The sequence below is a fragment of the Branchiostoma floridae genome, chromosome 10, assembly GCF_000003815.2.
Source record: "Branchiostoma floridae strain S238N-H82 chromosome 10, Bfl_VNyyK, whole genome shotgun sequence".
Taxonomy (NCBI): domain Eukaryota; kingdom Metazoa; phylum Chordata; class Leptocardii; order Amphioxiformes; family Branchiostomatidae; genus Branchiostoma; species Branchiostoma floridae.
The window spans coordinates 16,197,804-16,221,176 of NC_049988.1; the positions used below are offsets into that span (position 1 = coordinate 16,197,804).

The window sequence follows — 23,373 nt, forward strand, 5'->3', positions numbered from 1 at the left end:
AGAACAACTCTGCAAGATTCTTCTTATAATCCGGATCATAAAGGCGCAGAGTGTCTCAGCAGCGAATTCGAAGACATCGCTGGTCAAGCCGAGGAAAGGGGCGTACCACCGGAAACTGCCGACCCGAAGCGAATTTTGCCGGGGATGGCCGAGGGCGAAACGGCCGTGGGAAACGACGGAGGAGCCGGAGACAAAGGTGACTCGGCAGGTGGGAACTCAGGTGTGCATAACGCTGCTGATCAGGTGTGCACGGATCGTAGAAGCGTAATAAATTCTGAACTTTCTGCCTCTGCGAGCAGCGAAGACAACGCAATGCAAGAAAACAGTAAGGGAATTTCTCAAAGCCAGTCGCTAGGTAGTGCTAGCAGGCAGGCAGACACTGGTCAGGCGCTTAAGGGGAAGCCTAGAGGCGGCGGGCGGAGGAAGGGTAGGAGGCAAAGAACAAACAACAAGTCAGCAATAGGCGTAAGTCATGCCAAGAACAATATTATAATCGATGCGACAGGTAAAAAGGGCGCTACCGGCGATCGTAAGCAATTAGGTAGAAAGGGCAGCGTCGAAGGGTTTTCGTCGGTTGGTATCGAGAACTTAGAGCAGCCAGATTTGAATGATTCGAGTACATCATGTATCAACTCAGATAAAATCAGTGCAGACAGCAGTGCCAAAGTTTACGATGTGAACAATAGCGAAGGCAGGCCAGACAATGGCGAGGTTAGAGGTCTCCTCGCTTCAGCAGAGTTTGGGAGTAGAAAAACAGGTGAGACTGATGTCACTGATAGTGCGCGAGAACCTGCAGACGTGAAAGGGCAAAAGTTAAACGCTCCCGAACCTTCAGCTGATCCAGTGATATCAGGAGAAGCTCAAGGAACCGCCTCGATGGAGACGCTTCAAGCAGTCACTGAGGCAGCGTCTTGCGACGACGGCGCCGACAACTTGAGACCAAAGCGTGGAACTGAAGACCAGGGAAAGGACGCAGGTGGCGACACAGTTTCAGTGCGTCTAAGCAGAATGAAAAGTGAAGACAAGAGACGCACCAGAGAGTACACTGGGTGTGGGCAGGGTGTCTGTGAGAACGGAGGCGTGAACAACGACCAGACGAGAGCAGACGGCAGCCATACCTTTTCTTGCGGTGACGGAGAGAAAAGAACAAGCTACCAGGCGACAGTGGAAGTGTCATTCCAAGATGTCAGCCTTGAGCTAGTTTGTAAAGATGTTCACAGCCGTAGCAGCGAAAAATCGGAGGATGATTCGGTCACTACTCTTGAGGTCGACACAGAGAGGAAAGGTGGTAGAGACAGCGGGTGTGACGTTGACGTCAGTGACGCCGACGTCACTGTAGCGCCAGGTGAAGGCGACGCTGACGCAAACGCCGAGAGTTGCGACGATAGGTGTGCCTCAGCTGACAATGACACCGTAGGGTGTCCCAAATTACCTCCGACTGTCAGTCATAATACAAACGACGATAAAGTTTTTGGCAACGTTTCAGAAACCGTGAACTCGAGATTTTCGTGTTTAGAAGTCGGTTCGTCTTCTGCCACAGCTACGAACGACGAACAAGGACGGCCGAACAGAGATAGTGGGGTCGACTTTGGTCTTGACAATTCTCATATCGACGGGTCAGACGTATCCACCGCGCCTGACGAAATAGAGAACAAGGCGTTCAAAATCTCACAGGACACGACAGCTGACCGTCCTACTCTCTCACCAAACGAGGCTGGCAGCGACAGTCTTACTAAGAACTCAAGGTGGGTCCTACGGAACACCTTTCTAACGATGCGGTCAAAACGGAATAATATCAAAACAAAGCAGACCACAGATCCAGAAAGTGTTTCTCCAACTACTGAAACAGAAGGAGATGCTTCCCCTGCTTCCATCTCGAACACAGACAGCATAGAACAGCCCCAGAATAGTGCTAGGGACGCAATGACGACAGGAGCCACGAGTTCAAAGGTGACGGCGCGCAAAATTAAACTTACGTTAGACCAAGCACTGTGCCCTCCACGACTTAACAGTGATACTAGTGTGCATGTTGATGTATCCGATGTTGATAAAGACAGTCTGAGCAGCCCTGACGACATTGAGAAAGTTACAGATGAAAAAGAAAAGGGAAATGTTCAACTTTTGAATGTAGAAAACAAATGTGTCGATGAAAAAGAAGTTGAAAGCGACAATTCTGATTCAAGCGAGAGCCCAGCAGACGAAAGTGTCGCCTACCATGACGCTGAACAGACTCTAGAGGCCGAAAAGAAAAGTGAAGACGAAAAAGTACTAAATGGCATCTGTAAACCTAGCGAGAACACTACAGTTGACAGTAGGACACAGAATGGCGCTGATAAGGTTGTGAATGTAGAAAACAGCAGTACAGAAGAAAAAGTATTTGAAAACGACAAAGCTGAATCTAGTAATGGAACTGAACAGCTTTCTAATGCTGAAAGCAGCAACGCCAAAGAAAAACTTGGAGAGAATGTAGCAACTGGAACCAAGGACGTTAAAAGAACGGACGACAAGGCTCCTACATCATGTGTAGGGAATGCAGAAAACAGCAGCACAGAAAAAGAAGTATTAGAAAACGACAAAGCTGAATCAGGGACCTTGGCTGAATCGCGCGATGACACTGAACAGCTTTCTAATGCCAAAAGCAGCAACGCTGAAGAAAAACTTGGAGAGAACGCAGTACCCAGTACGGATGACAATGCTGCTACATGTGTAGAGAATGTAGTAACTGGAAGAAAGGACGGTACTAGAATGGACGACAATGCCCCTACATGTGTAGAGAATGTAGTAACTGGAAGAAAGGACGGTACTAGAATGGACGACAATGCCCCTACATGTGTAGAGAATGTAGTAACTGGAAGAAAGGACGGTACTAGAAGGGACGACAATGCAGCTACATGTGTAGGGAATGTAAGTAGGTCGCCGGTTGAACCGTCCCGCTCCGTTGTTGACCCCACTCCAGGCGGGGCGATCCGTCAGTTTACCCAGCGGAATTCCCCCAGCCTATCAGCGCTCGCCTCTGACAACCGGGCCTTCGCGCAGCTGCCGATCTCGTTCCCAGGCACTTCCGGGTACTGGTCCGATCCCGGGGCGGAGTGTGGCACTGCTAGTCCGTTAGAATTTTCTTCAGTAGATCACCCTGCGCCTTTCCTGGATGACACGTTTGCCGGCATGATGCCGCTTTACCCGCGCGGGCAGCAGCGGCAGCCCGCAGATTCCCTACGGAGGAGAAGCCTCCGATCCTCCACCAGCGTGGAAGCGGCGCTACGGTACTACGATGCGCCGGAACGGTCCCGCACCCCTCCCCCTCACTCCATGTACAAGCCGTCTGCGTACTACCGGAGGAGTATGATCGATCTGAGGGAGGGGTACGTCCCCCCATCCACGCGTACCGAGGCCAGGAGACGGGAAACAAGACCTAAAGAAGTTGTCAAGACGGAGGTCAAGTCTGCGGAGATTAAGAGAGAGACACCGGTTCTTAAGCAGGTGCTGCTTGCCTCCACTACGCCACCCTTAAGAAGGCGAAGCGCTGAGGATTTATCGAAGGAGAAGGAGAAACTAGCGGCGAAGATCGCGGCGAAACAGGAGCCATCTGTGACCACTGGAGAGACGCAGGAGAAAATACACGCCACCAAAGTCATCGTAGAAGACGTAGAACCAGTCGAAGTGGTAGAGAAGCCGGCCGAAATGCCGGCCGAAGTGACGGAAATAGAAATAGAACCACCCCGATCGGATATAAAGGATACACCGCCCTCCCCACCGCCCCCGACCGTAGTCCAACAGTCCCAGAAACCGGACACGATTCCAACAGACACAACAACACCGCCACCACCACCAAAGATCGAAGAAAAACGGCAACAAGAACAACACGAGACGACAACAACAACAAAAGATGCTGCCGAGCCAGAAACGAAGGAAGAAGCGAAGGAACTCCCCAGGCGAAGCGTTGTATACACAGGTTGGAAACAAACGTTATTTTCTGGGTGGTAGATCATAAGGTATTTTTCAGTGTCTGGGTTTGAGGTGAATTGTTGTAGTTGAGCCCCAGGGAGGGATGCTACTGGCATGGTCAGAGTAATGCGATACGGAGCTAAATGTGGAAGAGCTAGGGCGCGGTGATGCTTGGTGGAACATTTTCAGTCGTTGTCGCTATCCCCGGTTTATGACACACTTACCCATTGTGACGTCCATAGACAATTGAAACCATTACCCTATACAAAACTGCGCCGAGCACGTACTAAGCGTTAAATTGACCCAATTTGGCTCGAATTTGGCTTCTACCGCGTGCCCTCGTCTTTACCTTTTCCGGTGCAGACGTTTAATTCTCGGATTTCTCGGCAAGAACGCATCTTACGACGCTGACCCTGCTATGATATCTTTGGGACACGACATATCATTGATAAGAATCTAAATTGTAGACAGCTCCAAAATTGCCCATGTTTTGGGGGAGTTGGTTTACAAAAACATGTTCAGGCTGTTTAGCGTCAGTGACTATGAAGGATGACATTTCGCTATCTGGACGAGACAAATGCTCCCCTTGCGACCGGCTAAAATTGAGAGGTCTCTACTCTCTAATGCATCGTCTCATCTTTTATTTATAACGAAGCCAAACGTTCTGAATACCATTCTAATCTCCAAGCAGATGTTGCGATTGAAAATAAGATCGCAACGTATTCTTGTAGCCTAGCTTTGCCCCTGTGATGGTTCCGTGTCAGCTGACCCTAAAACGTGACCCTTTCCCCACGACATCTGCTTGGAGATGACCACCTTTGCACCGTTTCTACCAGACTCCGGCCTGACGAAATAGTAATAGTGGACTTTGGCCAAGTAAGGAATGAAAACCTAGTAGAAGTTGATTGGCCTACGACTGGTGAACTGACCGACCGGCGGTGAAAGCTGAATAGCAAAATTCCCATAGCAACTCATCTGTCCCTATCTCAGGCCAAATTCTTCACTTTTGTCATCCACCTGACACGTCTGCTTGGAGAGTAGCATTTCCATTGCATCCCACAGTGATTGCATCCCATCCGACGACAACAACACTGACGTGCGCGCAGTTTTAATATCGTTACTACCCACGGAACTACGTGGTTAGAATTTCCCCTAGTTCTTAGATACGCACCGCGGAGCCTCTAAATGACGGCACGAGTGTGTAATAATGATATTATCACACCCGTTAGACATCGGATCGGTGTGGTTATAGCTGCGTGGGTCCTTCTGAACCTAGCCTTGAAGTCAGCCTCTTTCCATGGCCTTCACAAGATCTCACAAGTGAACTCCACAGTTCCATGACGTCAAGGAATTGTTGACACTCTCTCTCTGATTTTGTGTTTACTTCAGGGGGCTCAGTCTAAATTTCTTGGGGCCGTGTTGTCCCTGTAGCCGTAATCTCCAAGCAGACTCCCGGTGGCATAAGATAGTATCACAGCTACCCAAGGAGTATAGCTGGCCAAAGGGAGTTCGACGGGTACCGGTAGACGGCTGACCTCCTCTAGCCGGCTATACACCTTGGTCAGCTTTGACACTACCTTATGCCATCTGCTTGGAGATTACTGTAGCCGAGGGACTCGCCTGTGAGACCCTGGAAAAAAGCCTGGCTTCCAGGCTAATCTTTACGACGTAGGTGACCCATGGTCATGGCGACCCCACACGTGCGTTGAATTTGGTATTGCCCCTTTATCGGTAGAACGTACGGAACTGTTACTGTACAGTACGGTATATTGCCATAACAGAAATAGGTGTCGACCTTTGCTCTTGTGGCCAAACAAAGGCAAAAGAAAGCAAACTGAAGGGTGTTTCAGACGTTTCATTATGATGTAATGTTTTGTGTCTTCTTGAATTTCTTATATTTCTACTTTTACGTATCTCTCTCTCATATGATTAACTTATATGCTCATTACAATATGTCAATATTTACTTACATACTATACCATAACGTAAAAATGAATAGATACATCCTTTATTCATCTGGTATAGAATTTTTAGTCCTTGATAAGCTGAATGTGTTGGGTTTTGTCTGTCAAAATCAGAAAGTTTCAGAAAGGGCAATTTTCCAAATCTGCAGAGATTAGTTACCAGCGACCGATCCCCCAATACATACTCTATTGATAGTGAAAACATCACGTCAGTACAAGTTCAGTACACATTCCATAACTCTTAATCCCCTTCTACTGTTCCTTCGTTTCGGCTACAGGGCGGGGGAATTGGGGCCACATCTGCTACCGATTTGTCCTGGTGTCACAAAAATTCAGACATGATCGGTCAAAGTCATGGTGGTGAGGACTCCTGTACATTTCCTTATAACTAAATTGCGGGTACCATGAGTCCATATCTCACTGAATTCGGGGCTGCGGTACGTTGGCGATTCGACAGAGCGGTTAAAACGAATTTCATCGATGAAAAATGAATTTTTTACGCTTTGTGTGTTTCCTTGTCTTTTTAGTCATACCTGCACGTTTTGCATGGTATGCCCATCAGAAAGTCAAGCGTAGCACAAATCCTATTTATGACGCAACGTCGCCGTCAATGTGAAGCAGTCCGGTAAAATGCCTAGCTTAGCACATCTCATTTAACGTTGCAAATATAATATCTGTCACCTTTAAAATTCATGCCATCGGGTTAAGACTGTTGTTAATAATTTGTGTATATGACGTATAGAAATGATAATTTACGTTTCACATTTGGTGCCTTCTTACCTAGAATTAATGACTGGCATTCAAAAGACATCAAATGTATTGTATTACCTGTTAAGTCATGTTAACGTCAGGTTTCAAGTTTGATGTCAACCTCCTCTGAAATCGGTATCCTTTTAGAAGACGATACCGGTGCAATGGCCTAGTGGGTAGAGTGTTCGCCTTGCATTCGGTAGGTCGTGAGTTCGATCCCCGGCCGAGTCATACCAAAGACTCTAAAAATGGTACATGCTGCTTTCTCTGCTTAGCACTCAGCACTAATGAGGAAGAGTATGGAAGTTAAACACACATCACTACCAGCGGACCAGCCCCCTGCTGTAGTGGCTTGCACATGTGTGGCCCAAGGGCTTCGAAGTGGGGATGGGCGCCACCCTACGCGTCTGTAGATGCATGGGCAAACTTTAACTTTTTTTTTTATATCGAGTGCATTTATGTATCATTCATTTGCCGCCATTCTAACCTTGTGTTTCGAATTCGGTGCCCGTGACCTCTAAAGTTGATGACACCCATTGGGGCGATATCGGACGATTTGTATGGTCTATTAGCCGTTTTTACGTTCGGCTTAGTTCACATTACTCTTGCTCTTTTGCTCATTTTTGCTCCCTGTGGATGTTGAAACCGTTTCTCATGTCCTTCTTCGGTGTTCTGCTGACGCTGTTGAGTCGATATCGAATGAGTTATAGTAGCAATTAAACGTTCATTCATGTGATATATCTCGTGCCCTTTTCTCTGCGCCAAGTATATTCTTGATACTGATAGAAATGGAAGTGTGACGATATAAAAGGATTTGTATTCTAACGAGACGTTTTAAGGTTCTGTACATCTCCTATTTCCCGCGTGTCGTGTTCTTTGCATAGTGTTGTCTTGATGAATATATCAATCTGCCGATAGAAAATGATTCATACAATATGTTTTAACGGTCTGCTGTTTTAATTGTCCGCTCATCTCAAATATGTCATGTCCTGTTCTGTACCCGATTCTTTATTGAAGGAATTGAGAAAATTTGCAAACACGCTCAGAGACAAGCCGACTCAAGCGTGCAAATGTCAAGGTCAACACAGGGAGGTGTAGGAGACTGTGATTGTTTGTCTCAGATAACGAAGTTAAGCAGATTCTTTGAGTATGGACTACAGTATTGGACGGAAATAGTCATCAGTACAAATGTACTTGCAGATTTTATGTTGTCATTTTGTTCTAACTTTAGGGGACCTACAGAAATATACGTCGTAGGGGCATGGGTAAAATGTGATTTCAAGAGAATATTTTTTTTTGGTCTGTAGTTCTGCTTTGTCTGGCCTTGTTTGTTTTACATTTTTCAGAGGCTTTTAGTCCGATCTTTTTCTAGTCCTTTTTCAATCTATACGCCTACCTTCTTCGCCCACGTCAACAGTATCAACTAGTGGCAGGGAGAGCGATTGCCTTTGTACAAATCGTCAGGCGTAGGCGTTATAATGTCAATGCCAACAGTAACAAGTTAAAACATGTACTAACAACAAACAGAGTAACTTTAGTCATCGGCTGAGTGTGAGTGTCAAAATACTGCACCTGTTTCAGCTGTGGAGATGTGTGTGGAATAGGTCTTGATGATGTATATTGTTGTCATCGTCGAAACGGTTATGTTTTTGGTAGTTTAGTAGCGTTGCTGAGGAAGTTATTGGCGGATTGTCATGTAGTTTGGTATGGATATGTCTTGTCCTATCGAAGAAACAATTGGTACCGGTGACTTTCCTTGATACTGTAGCGAAACTTCCTGTTTGATATCTCTTGTTTTGGAAATGTTGTGGTCACAAATCGATTTTTTTCGGTGTTAAACAGCACTTGTGCTCGGAAAGAAGTGACATAAATTTTGGCCCTCTATTTTTAAGAATGGTTTCCCAATGTATATCACATAACAGTCGTGACAGTTGCCTTCGCTGTTCACTCGCACATCGTTTTAAACGACAATTTAACGACATTCTAATCGCCGATCTCCCAAATTAAGAACGGCCTATCAAATGCGCAATGCGTGATTATTAATGACTTGCTATCACGCCTTATAGGGCTCCTGTTTCTAATTCTGTCTGACTGATTAATTTTCTAGGGCCCATTGTACTTGCAATACGTCACGCTGAGGCATAGCCCGAAAGATCACATTGGTAAGTGTAGTACCGGTTGATCCAATGTTTACCCAGGACAATGCTGTCCCACACGGTAACGTCTCAATGGGACTCAGCAGACACGCTAACAGATGTTATCTCACTGGTACTTTGTCTGGAGAATGCTTAAAAAGAGGATTCGAGGTCAATGAACTATTAGTATTTCAATACTGCAATGTCTGTGTATTTTGTCTTCATCTTATGTGCATTGTGTTTCGCGTATATTCAACAAAGGGAATTTTTGTCACATTTTGTACGTTGGAGATTTTACTACTATTTGCCAAACTTCTCAAAAGAACCCAAAACACTTATCGAGAAGAGTAGGGATGACCCTGTCCCAATGTGTTTGCCATAAACGCGAACCGTATACGCGTAGTACACTGTATACGCATAGCAAAGCCGAAAATCACTACAGCCTACATGTAAGTGTAAGAGCATTATGCTTGGTCTCAATCGATCTTGGCTGGTTTTCCTTACCTTATAAGTGCTTGCACTGTAATCTACTTACGTAAAGGAAAGGCAAACTAAGCAACCATAAAGAGCAATACCAGACCTCGGGTATTTTGTTTGTTGACTTTTCTGCAAGGCATACAAACGGACAAATAGAAACACTGGCATCCATACATGTTTTGACAGTTCTAGAAGAGCTGGGTGATGAAAACGACACAACCGTGACTACCAGTCGTTGCTATGACATTTAGCTTTGCTGTATATCCTTTGCCAAATGTCAGTGCAGCACTACCAACGTTTTCGCAACTTCGTAACGTAGCAATGATTGGTGTTTTTAGAGGGGGCGTTTTGTTTACGATCTATTGCTCTGACCCTCGACCTTTTAGTCTACGTTGCTCGTTCACGCACCATCACTAATATTTCTTTAGTTGCTTGTGGTTGGAACGTTTCTTTCTTCATTTGAATTTCCCATTACAATAAATTATGAAGGGATGACAAATCATTTCTATCAGTTGTCTCCCCATGGCGTTTCAGTTATTATTGAACATACAAGCTTTGTAAATTGTGTAGCAAAAGGACACTTGCCATTCGATATTGCTTTGACCCTTGAGGCCTTGACGTTTGACATTTGGTGTTACGTTCAGGCACCAGCAGGTGTGTGTACAGATCAGGTGTTGACCCCTGACCTTTACCCCACATACAAGTCCCACGCATCAGCAGGTATGTGTACAAAACAGGTGTGTTGTGAGAACGTTATTGTTGTTGTTTGACAAGTTCTTTCCGTAGTACGAGAGATAATATCTGATATGATAGCTAGGTGTGACAGACAATGGACTATTTGAGATTATATCTTCTATGTTTTGAAAGAAGTCAATCTAAATAACGAAAAAGAGGGAAAGAGGGAAAAATACGGCTTCGGACCCCTTAGTAGTATTTATATGTACTGCAACATCCTCTTCCTGATAGCAGAGTGGTATGATCCATAGACAAACTGGTCTGCCAAGCGATGTCAATGACATCAATTTTAGACACCCGGGTAAAGACTTGTTGAGCATCAATTGTTGTAGCGCATAAGAATAGGCATACGGCATAATATAAGAAATTCACCAAAAGTCTAAAAGATATTTTGCGGTGGTATGAGATCTTCTGTTTCTTGTTGCAAGGTAATCTCAGTACTAGCATATCTTTTTACGAATCTCCGTATTTGAAGTACAGAAGAGTACTGTTCAGTAAGATTTACAAGACGTACCCAGACATCTGATTGGTGTAATCCATAGACAACTGGTCTGCCAGGCGATGTCATCACAGGCCAAAACTCGCGGAGTAAGAGATTGTAAAATTTTGCTGCTTCTTGGAAAGTCACCCACTTGATACTAGGACCTCTTACGAATCTCCGTATTTGAACTACAGAAGAGTACTGTTCAGTAAGATTTACAGTCCGTATCCATTCAGCTGAACGCACCAGACGTTTAGACCGGCCGGGTATTACCGTTTCTATGGGTGCCAGTGACCCGCGGTGACATGTGTGTGCGTACTGCCTCATACCTGGAACTGTGCCAAGTTGTCTGTTGGATTGAAATGCACGAAATCACACGGGTCTTGAACAACGAAAAACTATGGAAAGAAGGTGGTATTTACTGAAGGGACAAGTTATACATTTATGTGGATAATCTAAAAATTTCAGACGAATAGTAGAACTACAACTTCTTGTAACCTCTATGTTTGAAATCATCAACAGTATGTGGAGAATTCTTCATAGACAATTAAAAAAAACGGAAACAATGTATGACGTTTTATCATGGAAAAACAACGAAAGAACAATGAATACACGTATTTACGATATTAGAGAGACAAGATATACATTCGTATAAATGAATAAAAAGAAATTCGCACGAAGAGCAGAAATACTACCTCTAAACTTGTTATTTGACACCGTCAGCGGACAATTCTTGATTGATAAATAAAAAAAGAACGAAAGCAAAGTAAGACCAATTAAGCTTTCTCTATTGACTTAAATCTGCAATTGAGAACAACGACATGTTGTTATCTATTGATAAATACGTGAGCTAATATAGTTATGGAAATTCAAAATAAATTAGGTCAATACCATATTTGCAGAATTCCTTATATACGATATATCACCCCAGTGTAAACAGTGCTTTATGCAAGCCTTGTACGGAAAGCGAGAGCTTGGCGGACTTACTTTACAAAGATGTTTGTGTTTTACGGAGACAAACCGCACAGCAAGGCAGACATGAAAGCCAGTAAGATGAAACAGTGCAAAATAGAAAGCCATGGCAAATCTAAAAAGTCGAACTCCCGAATCTCGCACTTCGCGCTCGCCTAATCTTAGAGAATACCACACAGTCCCTGATATTATATGGCGCCGTCACACTTGTCGTAGGTCGTCGCACGATTTTGACATCGTGGCATTATTAATCAGGCTGTGTCACAGCCAACCGCCAACAAGGACCCAAGACAACATTTTTGTAACAAGACAACTGAATCGTGTACGAAATATGCACGACTGTCCCACGAATGCCGTACGACGTTTGTAAGACGATCGTACGGAGATCGCACGACGATCGCACGATGAATACGACCTGGCCCTACGTTCGCAGTTCGTCATACACGGTAATACCCTGCCGTACCTCCGATGTGCTGGTTCCTGAATTGCCCAAATACTTCCCGTTTTAATGGTTCCCATCTATAACAGTCAGCGCCCGAGGTATATGGTCTATTGTGATGTATTTTATCGTACCGCGTGGAGGGAGATGTGCGCACGAACCGCTGTGATTCGATCAGTATATGTGGTGAGCCGTGTTGTGCTTTGGATGGGTAAGGCCAGTTTGATTTGATTGTACGAATGTCATCCTCTGGGAATCCCAAAACCGATGCGAGCGAGCGAAAAAAAAAAGGCTTGGCCCCCCAAAGTTGCCTTCATTATGAAATCTAAGTGGTCAGGAAGGTTGAACAAATGACTGAAACACGGAGTATGGTATACCGAACAACAGATCCTTCAATTTGGTTCTTTTACATCTTTTTCTATGACCTTGGAATTGACCTTACCATTCTATGACATTAGTAGACGTTTTCTGACATTTTTTTGCATACCTTTGCTAATTTTGCAGTTGCTTTGTACGATTTACGAAAACGGCCGAAGATTGATGCGTGCATCGATGTAATCAAATCAACATAGCCTTATACGCTTGAAGCCTTTTCTTCGCCGTTCTATATCCGCACATCGATTTTGGTGTAAATCATTAAATCATAGCCTAGAATGGAAATGGGCAATTTTCTGCCGACGGTCGCGTGATAAACGTAGAAGTAGGGAAATAACTCGTTAAAGTTTTTAAAGTTTGCTCAAAAAGTATAAAAATGGATGTTTTCCACATAAGATGAGGTCACCAAGATATGAGCAGACATTGGGATGTGGACTCATGTCTCAAGGAATTTTTGTTTTATAACATACATAATTCTCACTACATCCATATGTCAAAAATGATGATGATAATGGTAATAGTAGAGATATCATTCTGTACCAAATAAGATGTATCCACTGTAACATGCCGCAAGGTGTTTTCAAAATAGTGTTTTTGCAGTCCGGAAAAAGATTTTCCACATACATGTAAGTTCAAGTTTCGACATCCTTCTGATAACCCTTCCCCTATAAGTTGTAACACCCTCCTCCCACAACAACAACATTAAACAGACGTTCACATCAATACGGCTCTCTATAACGGCTCCCCTACGTGCCAATAGCTAGTAGTTTGAAACATTGGTGACCTATTAGCGATTGTACAATGACTGCCCTCCAGCGCTTCAGTAAATTTTCCTGAATTCGATCTTTGCCCGATGGATGTTTTGTCCCGTTGCCAAAAACCTTCACACTTGGCAGCACTAGCTTTGTTTCTGACAATCGGATCGACTACTGATCAATTTAGAACCAAGAATAGCAATTTTGTAACAACTTCGGATAGGAACTTGTGATCTAAAAGTAGACATTCCTGCACGTAAGACAACAAAAATGTTCAGTTGACGGAGTTTCAAATATCGATCTCTATGGCTTTCTTCAGGATGAATGACCCACCATTTCAATCACGTGACTAGAGTTATGGGTCAAAGGTCTAGGTGGTCTGTAGTGTCGTCATTTGAGGCAAATTAATTTTCAACCATCTCTACGGTCTTCCTCAGGATGAATGACCCACCACTTCAAACACGTGACTTGAGTTCAAGGGTCAGGGTTCTGCAGCGTCTTAATTTGTGGCAATGGAAGCGACATGAACGTATTCTACTGATTGAAAATGTCAACGGTAGACTGCTTCTTCAAGTTCAATACCAGCACTAGAGACCTAGGAAAATATAACGTATTCTACTGAGTGAAAATGTCGACGGTAGAGCGCCTCTTAAAGTTCAAGACAAGTACTGGAGACTCAGGAAAATATAACCGTATTCTACTGAGTGAAAATGTCGACGGTAGAGTGCTTCTTAAAGTTCAAGACCAGCACTGCTAACCCAGCAAAATACACAGTATTACGTCACTGATAGCACTCAAACCTTCAAGAGCCACAGGAGGACCCGGCAGTTCAAAGTCACATCCTGACGTTTTCCTGCCAATTTTCGAACCATGTGGCGAGTTGACCGCTCTGTAATCAAGTGTCGAGACTTTGTGAGTCAGACTATCGCACGTACGGACACAGGAAGCCGGCAAACAGTTGAACCAGATGTGGGAAATATACGAGGCTAACCGACCACCACGTTCAAAGAAAATTCAAATTTTAACAGTTACTTCTTTGCCACGCTCACTTGCGTTTCCTTCCTAGTTTTTCCTAAATGTTGTCATTTTGGATCATTTTTCATTAGTCTAGCTGAAATAACTGTATAAGTTTATTTTTTCCCCTTTCATCCATTAGACCACTCTTGGTTATTTGTGCCTTTAGCGTACGGACATGAACATTCTATGAAGATTATTGTTATTATTAGATTGTCAAACACAAGTAAAAGTACAGTAAAATGTACGTGTTTACAAGAATTAAGAAATTTCTCACGTATGCTGAAAATGCCACCACCGCTCTCGTGCCCAGGGTGCCGTGGAAGCCCTTTTGAGCAAAATGTCGTCTGCAAATGGCTAACCCCTGTTGTAATCTATTATAAACGTCTGCTGTGATCCTTCATAAACCTCCCACAAACGCACAGGAATGCCAAGGATGTCAAGCACGGTCCCATGTCGATGGCACCAAACTGGGAGTGTTGTTTCATCTGTTTACATTGTTCGATAGCAAGTCGCAACCATGTAAAAAGGAAACTGCTATATGGGCAGAGGCCGAGAAATGGCTGTCCCAGAAAGGATATTGACTTCTGTAACATCGTATTAGACATTGAAATGTTAATCATTATCGGTATCGGTAAGGTACAGTTCCTCCATTCCTTATTTGTGTGCAGGTAGCTCATCATAGTTTAAATCATTGGAAAGAAGTTTGCATACTAGTATTCTACAGTCGAAAATGGCATAATTTCTTTGGGCAGTAAAAATGTAACCCACATTTGTAGATAGTAGATACAGATTTCAACTGGCACATTTTCACGTCGTTGTGCCCCCAAGTTTTGCCCTAACTTTAATAAACAATGTACCATCTGGGTAGTTCCTATCGAAACACACGCATGTGCCAGACTTGCCTGCGAGATAAACTGAAGCAATTTACCAAATAAAGAACCAACTCGCCGCTCGTTAGCCGATAGCCAGATGATTTTAAAGCTGTGTTGATAAACGTACCAGGACCCCAGGCGAGCGGCTGTCATCCTGCATCAGATGGACAGGGCTCGAAATAGGTAAAATTGGAGCTGTGCAGGTATTTCTGATGTCTACCTGCACCTAACCTGCACTGGTCAATGTACTGGGTTTATATATACATGACTATAACGTGTGTGTATGTGGATTTTTACAAGCTACATTGACTCCTACAAACTATGAAGTATGAAAGAAATAATGGCAATGGTTTCTGAACAGTAAGTTTTACTGTGATAAAATACTTCCTAAACTCTGAGTGGTGCAGGTAAAATTTGTCTGGTGCAGGCAATTTCCCATGTGAACTGCACTGGATGTTACCTGCACCAGTGCAGGGATGCAGAAAAAAGTATTTCGAGCCCTGAGATCGGTACTCTGGGCTTCTGTCTGATGCCAAGCTTTATGAACCACTGCCTTTGGGTTTAGGAACATATATGGGATAACAAACTTTTATGTTGGACATTCCTGTTGGACCTCAGCCCAAAAAAATCTGGAATGACGGCTTTTAAAATCGAGTAAGATATGCAGGCCATATGTTATTTTACCAAATTGAAGATATGGGTGATGTGAGCTTCATGGTTAGCAAATACGTTCTGGCTGCAGCTTTCTGTTGGTTGATGTTATGATATACTTGTTAGTTTTCTGTAAGCAAGATGCCCAATCAGAAGTGTTGACCAAATAATCGTCATTTTGCTTATACGATAACTACAGTCTGTGCTACTCCTTGTATTTTCACAAAGCAGCTGTCTGTTACAGCACTGTTCGAATTAGCAGTGGTTACGGCATTTCATTGCAATCCTCAAAATTGGTCATATCTCGTCTGGCCATGGTTGCTGAAATATCACGGATATCATCAGCCTTATACATGTATGATATCATATTGAATATCTGGCTTTGGCTTTATATGTACACATCCATCAGCATTGTGTATTTACGTTGTCCCTATTGTCAACATGTTGAAATCTGTTGGACTCATTTATCGCAGTTAACAGACACTCGTTAATAACCAAGTATTAAACGAAAAGCCTTCTAAATATAACATGTCGTGAGAGTTAGGTTACTGCCATTTCAGGCCGTCTTTAGTTGGTAAGAAAGCTGGGGCCTTCGTTTGGAAGAAAGAAACTTTCTGGACGTACAGAAGTGGAATGATCAGGTTTTTTCTTGTTCCAAAGTTTCCGAATTCCAACTAGGCAGATTCCCATCATCTAGCAGATCAGGAAGGAAAAAGGCAATCGCTGTACCTGACCGTAGTTCGGCAACACCCATTCTCCGAAAGAGCTTTGAGGCGGATTCTTGAATTTACCGCATCTCCATTTGCTACGATACCTGGTACCTGGCAAGGATAAGAGAAAGGACCATGAAGAGGGCTTATCTTTACATCTGCTTGGATATCACTTCCACGGCTTGGCAAGGACGAGATGTTTGTCCTACCGAAGCCCCCAGGGGTATGTCTGTCGCAGTTGTGTTATCTACTCTGAATTGAATCTTAACGTTCTTGTTGTATTTCTCAGGCTGGTTTTATCATATTATTCGTCTCTTATGCGTTATGTTTGTCTGAGGTCATATACGACTTAGTTAACGTTGATTTTCTTCCAAAACAAATAATCGGATGAAAATCAAACGTTTCACACGCAAATACGCAGAAAACAAGGCCATATTTTTCGGAGGTTTCAAAACCAAAACGTCTAGTCGTCACTAATTGTTTGTAGTTCCAAACGGCACTTTCTTGGTGTGTATACCAGCCTGTTCTGTTAAAACTTTACTTTGCTTAAGGGAAACAGCAGACTACTAGATGCTCAACAGTATTTTGCTGCAGACGGCTAAAACCAGATCAAGACGAATACTGTCGCCTTCCTGACTTATTATGCAATCATACGCCTTTTACTCTGCAGCCACAATGTCTGAAAGAACCCGTGATCTTCAGGCTTTAAGAGTTGCTCCGCCAGACAATTACGTCAGGGTGTGTCGAGCCAAATCTTTCTCGATTACCTCTTTCTACACACGTAAAATGCCTTCTATGAGACGCTTACGTCCGTACGAAAACTATCGATTGATAATAACTCGCCTTCCCGTTTGTCACCAAACATATTGAGGTGTGTCGAGCCAAATTTCTCTTGATTACTATTTTCGTAACCTGTCGCCAGTTTGTTTCTTTGTTGATATTCCACCATTGGGATAGAGGCTTCATTGGCATCTTTTCACTTGCACCCAACCACAATAACTCTTGATCTTAAATATCAAAAGGGTGGCAAGACCGAATCATTATGTGTGGGTGTGTCTGAGCTGCTATTATTATTTAGACTATTTTTTGCAAATGCAGAACGCCGTCTTAGTGGCGCCTTAGACTTGAACGATCGACTGCAACTCCTTCTGGTATTGTACAATTGTGTATTTCTTGATACTCTACCTGAGTCATGTCGCTTCCCTTGCGTTCTGTCACTTTCACTGAATCACTGAATTAACTTACACTTTCTCTTCCTCCGACCACTGCCCTGTAAGTTTAGTGCTCTATCCAAGGATGAGTGGCTCTAGAGAATGATGACACCCCATTGTGTTCAACACGTGAGAGAGTAGTGGTTTCCTCTCGCTCATTACATCCCAATTAGCTAATTAGTCGTCGAGGTCGCCCTCGGACAGTACTTAGCATCCATTATGTAATTTTCGACTGGCAATTATATGGTCACCATAATTTTACGCTTACGGGTCGTCACTAGTTCACAAGGGATTCGGATTAGTCCTTGTCCCTGTATCGAGGCTGTATGTTTTGGAGATGGCTATTTCGACATTGGTTGCCGACCTCTAAAACTGTGTTCCTATGTCCAAGAATACGTCTGTGAGTGTGACGAGAAAGTCGTTTGTCAAACCGTCTTTCTTTGAAGAGGACATTTTTAAAATGACTGTAATTAATCCTCCCCCCCTGAAGCGGTTGGCCTCGGTGTTTTCACGTTTATGTCTCGTTCGATTACGGTGAGAGTTGGGACCGACACTTATCATCTGGCCGCATAAGGTCAATTATACAGTTGAAGGACGTTATTTACAGTTTGGAGGATTTTGAGTTTGTAGCAAACCACACTTTTGTCCCATTGATCACACCTTTGAAGAAGTCAAACTTTCAACACGGAATTGGACCACTGTGTCCCATGTTTGTAGTTGCCTTTCATTCCACATCCTCTCAATGGACACTTCTTCTTGTGGTCTAAGTCTTGGGACACTTAGTGGCCATTTGCAATATGGAGAAAATTGGCAGTAGTTTTAAAAAAATGACTCAGCATGTAATTTTGCGAGGCTCCGTACTAAACTTCATCCATGATGATTCGACCCGGCATCAACAAGATATATCTGATGACAGCCAATCATCTTGCTTTGTTTGACCTCTCCTTGATGTTCCCCGGTTTATGGGGAGGTGTAAATGATTTAATCGATATATTTTCCGACCAAGGGCTTCCTAGAATTGACTGGATTCGCCCAGACACCTCGGATTGTTATCACATTGTGCGGATTACCTGATGACCTCCCAGGTCGAGCCAAATGGGGTTATTCATGATCAGTGGGTCTCTAGTATATCGACTAGTGCCCTCTAATGGTTGAATAAATTTCTCTTCTGGCGAGTTGCTGTCACCTATTTGGCCAGTATCTGCAGTCTATTCAGCACCAAGAAGAGCCTGGTGGAGGCTGGATATTGATTAGACTATCGATCCACTGCCGTTCCATCTGTACCTGTCAGACCCGCGGTGGTGTTGGCCTCCATTGCACTCATCGAATGGGGCTGGTTTTTATTTTATTTATCAAGCGTTAACGTACAAACTCTTTGAGGTCCTGGGTCCATTATAATATCCAGTGTGGCTCCAATGTAATCAGCAACTCATTGGCACTAGTATTTCCCACAACGTCAAATCAATATGTTGATAAAGTAAACATTAACGTACAGCCTATTTGAGGTATGACGATTGTAATAGCCAATTTTATATGTGAATGAATAAACGATCTTCATTCATAGAATCATGTGAATGAAATATGATCAAATTAAGGCACAGACACAACAATAGCAAAACATTCTGCACAGTGAATTTAACCAGATCAGACAGGAAAACTTGGAGAACGATGACGGCCCGCCTCAGCGGACACTTTGAGGATCTGGTATATCAAATTATTGCCATTTTAACCATTTGCACAGTTGATAAAATATCCGTTAGATTTGAAATCTTATTCGTACAAACCAGTGAAAATTTAGTATTTCTGGAATATTAATTCATTGAAGATGGATGATGCGTGGTGTACCACTACCACGGGCAGGTTTTATAGGACGTCTTTTGTCAACGTTTAAACATGGTTCTGACCTCCTTAATTGTTACCAAGGTAACGATTTTGAAATAGAAGTAGCAATCAAAATGTCTGCCTATATGTATCGAGCATGCGTCCCACTTGTTTGAAGTGAATGGCCTACGTACGTATGTACAGGCCGTGCGTTCATGCTAGTATGCCTCATTTACTCTACTTCAAGTACCAAGGTCTAGTGCTCAGCTTCAACTTAATTGGCCCCTCAACGATGCCCCCTTCATGAAGCACTGAGGAAACGGGTGTTGTGTGATGTTTAAGTATAGTTGTTATACTAGCAGAGGCGTAGTAGTGTGAAAGGAAAACTTGTGTTTCTCATGCATCATAGCATGGTGGTGTTACGTGGACCATTGAGTCAACTTGCACTTGATTGGCTCATTCAAACGTTTCAAAACAAACTTTGGTAACTCGTTCCCAGATCATTCATCGCGTCCTATACTGCCTCAGCGCCCGCCTTTCTGTTTGCTAAACGTGTTTGCAGCATCCTACGGTCAGTACTTCAAACACCTTCGGTAGCACTGTAAACTAATATACACAAAGCCTGCCGTGCGTGCTGGATTGACCTAGTTCCCGTGTTTGGCTGCCTGAAAGGGCCGTGTCTTGAGTGTTTGCCATGGCATGGTTCTTGATAATCTTGTACTTACTGCCGGATGTCAAGACTGAAAAGAGCTCACGAAAAAGTAGCTCAATGAGTCATGATCAATGTCGGTCGGTCGCTTTTATTACTTTCTTCAATGATTCGTTGAACTTGATCCCATTTCCCTTTTATAGTTGTACATGGGTCTGTATGACCAAGGAGGTTGAATAGGGGATTCAACCTCCTTGGTATGACAAGAGTGTTGAATGTGGTATGACACGCCTTTCAAAGTTCCGTTAAGTTCTGTACCACAATGTGACGTTTTACAAAAGTGTTTTTACTTCTTATCAATTTCTTTGGCATGAATATTACAATATCCATCTAAACCATCCACTGTTAGTTTTCAACAGTGTTGTTCTTGGTTAAGTAGTTGATTGCCAGGGAGTATAATTTCGTAGCAATAAAGCAAACATTTGACGATTGAGATTGCTAATCAATTATTGCGTTTCGGGAATTGAATTCCACTTCGTCCACTTTTTCTCCATGGTGATCTGATGTCATTAGATCAACAAAGAATCAACTGGCCTTTAATTCAGATTACGTGGATTGACGTTGAATTGATACAGGTGTTAGATCTTCATTGTATTTCAGTAATACGTGTAGGCGGATAGGTAGGTGGATACGGCTGACAGAACGTTAATACTTACAATTTGTGATGACAAGTCTCTCTATACTAGTATAGCCACGTTTCTGTTGCTGACAGTACTCATGGCGCTCATGATGAAGTGTGGTAAGTAATGTCTGTTTTCGGGGTCTGTAAGTGGATCTAGTTGTCGTTAATTCTTCTGTCCCTGTGAGACTTAGTGCTGACCAGTAGACGAGAGTGTGGAGAAGGAATTGCACACCCCTCCTTCACCATTTAAAAAGTCATGTGCAGGTCAGGCAAATGTCTGTCTACCTGCTCATCTGTCGAATCGACAGGAAAATCCAAAAAATTCTTTTGAATATACAATGTACTGGCAGTCAGAACTAAGGTACACTTCAACCACATTATGTCAAGTAGACATGTTTTACTTGTATGATTAATGTTAACCTTTTCGGAGCCCTTTGTAAGCACCTGACCTTCCTTCGGGCGCATCATTAGCCATAACACAACAAGAGAGACAGCAATGAACCGACGGTGCATCTCTGTGTGTGTGGGAACATTTATGGTTGAAGAGCCCACTCCCAAAACGGGTACGGACTTGTCTGTTTTGAACGGGTCGCCGGATATATATGGGATCACTCTATGATTAACTATAGTTCATTGCTCTGTATAAGGAGTGCCTGTGCCACCTTTATAGACAGTACGGAACATGTCTAGCCGGTTGACTGAACGTCAAGGTACGGTTTGATGTTACGTTGTTCGGAAAGAATTCGACGAGAAGGTGTGCCGTGTGAGAGGTCTGACACTCGTCTGGGACTCATCTGTAATCGTCTGTGAGCGGAGAGTGTCCCACACACGTGCTGACAGTGTTCGATTGATTTTACCGGGTCCACCATCTTGGAAAATGGCTGCCGACAACGCAGATATAGGTAAAGTGACCTCTATGTGCTCTCACGTACCGGCTTAGTCTTCTTCTTGGCAAGGACACAGCATTACCGGCGTATTTTTGAATGGATTGTATTGTACAACTACTGATAGGCACTCGTCAACTTGTGCAAAAACTTTGATGCTTGCTAAATAGGATATTACATGGTCACCCCTGTAACCTCTGTGCAGTCGGCATGTTAGTCTTGGATGTCAGTTAGCGTTTGCAAAGTAGTATCAAGTTGTCTCTCCTTGCCAATTCAAACGGATTACAACCTTCAATGTTCTGTTTTGCGTTATGATTGCCGGTGGTTATATAACTGGAAAGGTCACGTCAGAGACCAACGTTTGCTACTGTCCTGGCCATTTACTCTAGCTTCTACCTCATGTGTTTAAAAGTTGTTTTGGGCATGCAACTGACGATACTGTCATTGAGCACAAGATTTTTATCGCTAACTTTGCGGTACCGTGGTCTAATTAGAGTGACAGGGCCAAGATAGTAAGTTTGGGTGGAGCCCTCCACCACCAAAACCGGTCTGCTGTGACAACACGGACGTTTTGAACCATGGCTTTTTCAGGACATCTTGCTTGTTCACAGTGTTACATTACCATTACCACCGGCAATGTCATCACGATTTTGCCTAATAACTTGGTCAAGTTTCACTACAGCGTGGCCTGCAACGACTTCTGGCACCGCTGTGCGTTGCATAACTCCATTCAGCACTTACTTGCACCATAACATGCGTGACATGTAACATTGTTGTGGTCACGTGATACCCTGTCTGCTCGCCTGAAAATGTCGAACCTCCATGTTTGGTCTCTCGAGGTCAAAGCTTGTGAGAGGTCAAAGTTCGACAAGAGGATAAGGCCTCCGCCATCGATCGATAAATTCTTGTAATGGATGGAATCGTCGGGCAATTGCCGCGATAATGGTCCATCAGCGGAAGTGAGATTATGGCTTCGATCTGTTTTGGTGGTCATGCTTGTTTTGCCTCGATGCCAGTAATCTCCAAGCATATTCCCGGTGGCATATAGAATAGTATCAAACTGATTCAAAGCTGACCAAGGAGTATAGCCGACCAAAAGAGGTCTCCGGTGTCCTTCTGGCTACCTTTGGCCGGCTATGCTCCTTGAGCAGCTTTGATACTATCTTATCTTATGGCACCTTAGGATCTGCTATGAGATTAGACCAGACGTTTTCTGCTGATCTTGATCAATATATTGATCAATACTGTGTCCTCAATTGCACCATATTTTGCAGGCTGCCAATATTTACCAAATATTCTGGAAAAAAAACGTTAGCAAAAAAAAGGCACGTGATCAACAAAAGCTCTGATATTGAAACGGTAGCCACTAGCCACGGTTTGCTAATAAGGTTATTTTCGTTGACCTTGTTTGACTCTTGGTCGGTTTTCGTGTCTGCGAAAGCTGTATCCAGCTGTATGTTATAGAACTCGTGTTTTGGTTGCTGCCACTTCGATAGAGAAGGCTGATAACACTGTTTGCTCTCTCAACGTCCTTGTAAGATGTTGTAAGCAGAGAGCATTCCTAGCGGAGGTGTTGTACATCCGGAACTATCCTCGCTATGTTGTGAATTCTTTTGAGAATAACCTAGAGATTTCGTGCTACATTATGGATACGCACTTCCCCTTTCATACCAATTATAAGGACCAAAATATTTGTAAATGTAGACGTTTTGTACAATGTTGTAAAGGCATTTACAGAAGCTTTCGTCTCAGATACGAGTGGTTTTGTATTCGTGAATGTCCAAGCAAAGTTAGATGAGTTGATAGTGGTAGGCAGGGTTGGACATATCTTTCCATCTGCATCGCCTG

The 23,373-nt window shown here is 43.5% G+C and overlaps 1 protein-coding gene across 5 annotated transcripts in view; it reads left to right on the plus strand.

The window, feature by feature from the left end:
- LOC118424720 (E3 ubiquitin-protein ligase Midline-1-like) overlaps nucleotides 1-23,373 on the plus strand; it is a 73,266-nt gene that overhangs the window by 12,911 nt on the left and 36,982 nt on the right. Inside the window, exon 1 of one of the 5 annotated variants that reach the window (XM_035833403.1) lies at nucleotides 2,636-3,952. The exons of 2 other annotated variants lie outside the window; for them this stretch is intronic. In XM_035833403.1, the coding sequence (XP_035689296.1) occupies nucleotides 2,746-3,952 (1,207 nt within the window). In that variant the 5' untranslated portion in view covers nucleotides 2,636-2,745. Of the gene's footprint in view, nucleotides 1-2,635; nucleotides 3,953-21,357; nucleotides 21,544-23,373 lie in introns of those variants that run through there. 2 more of the 5 variants (XM_035833404.1, XM_035833408.1) reach the window with 2 other exon arrangements.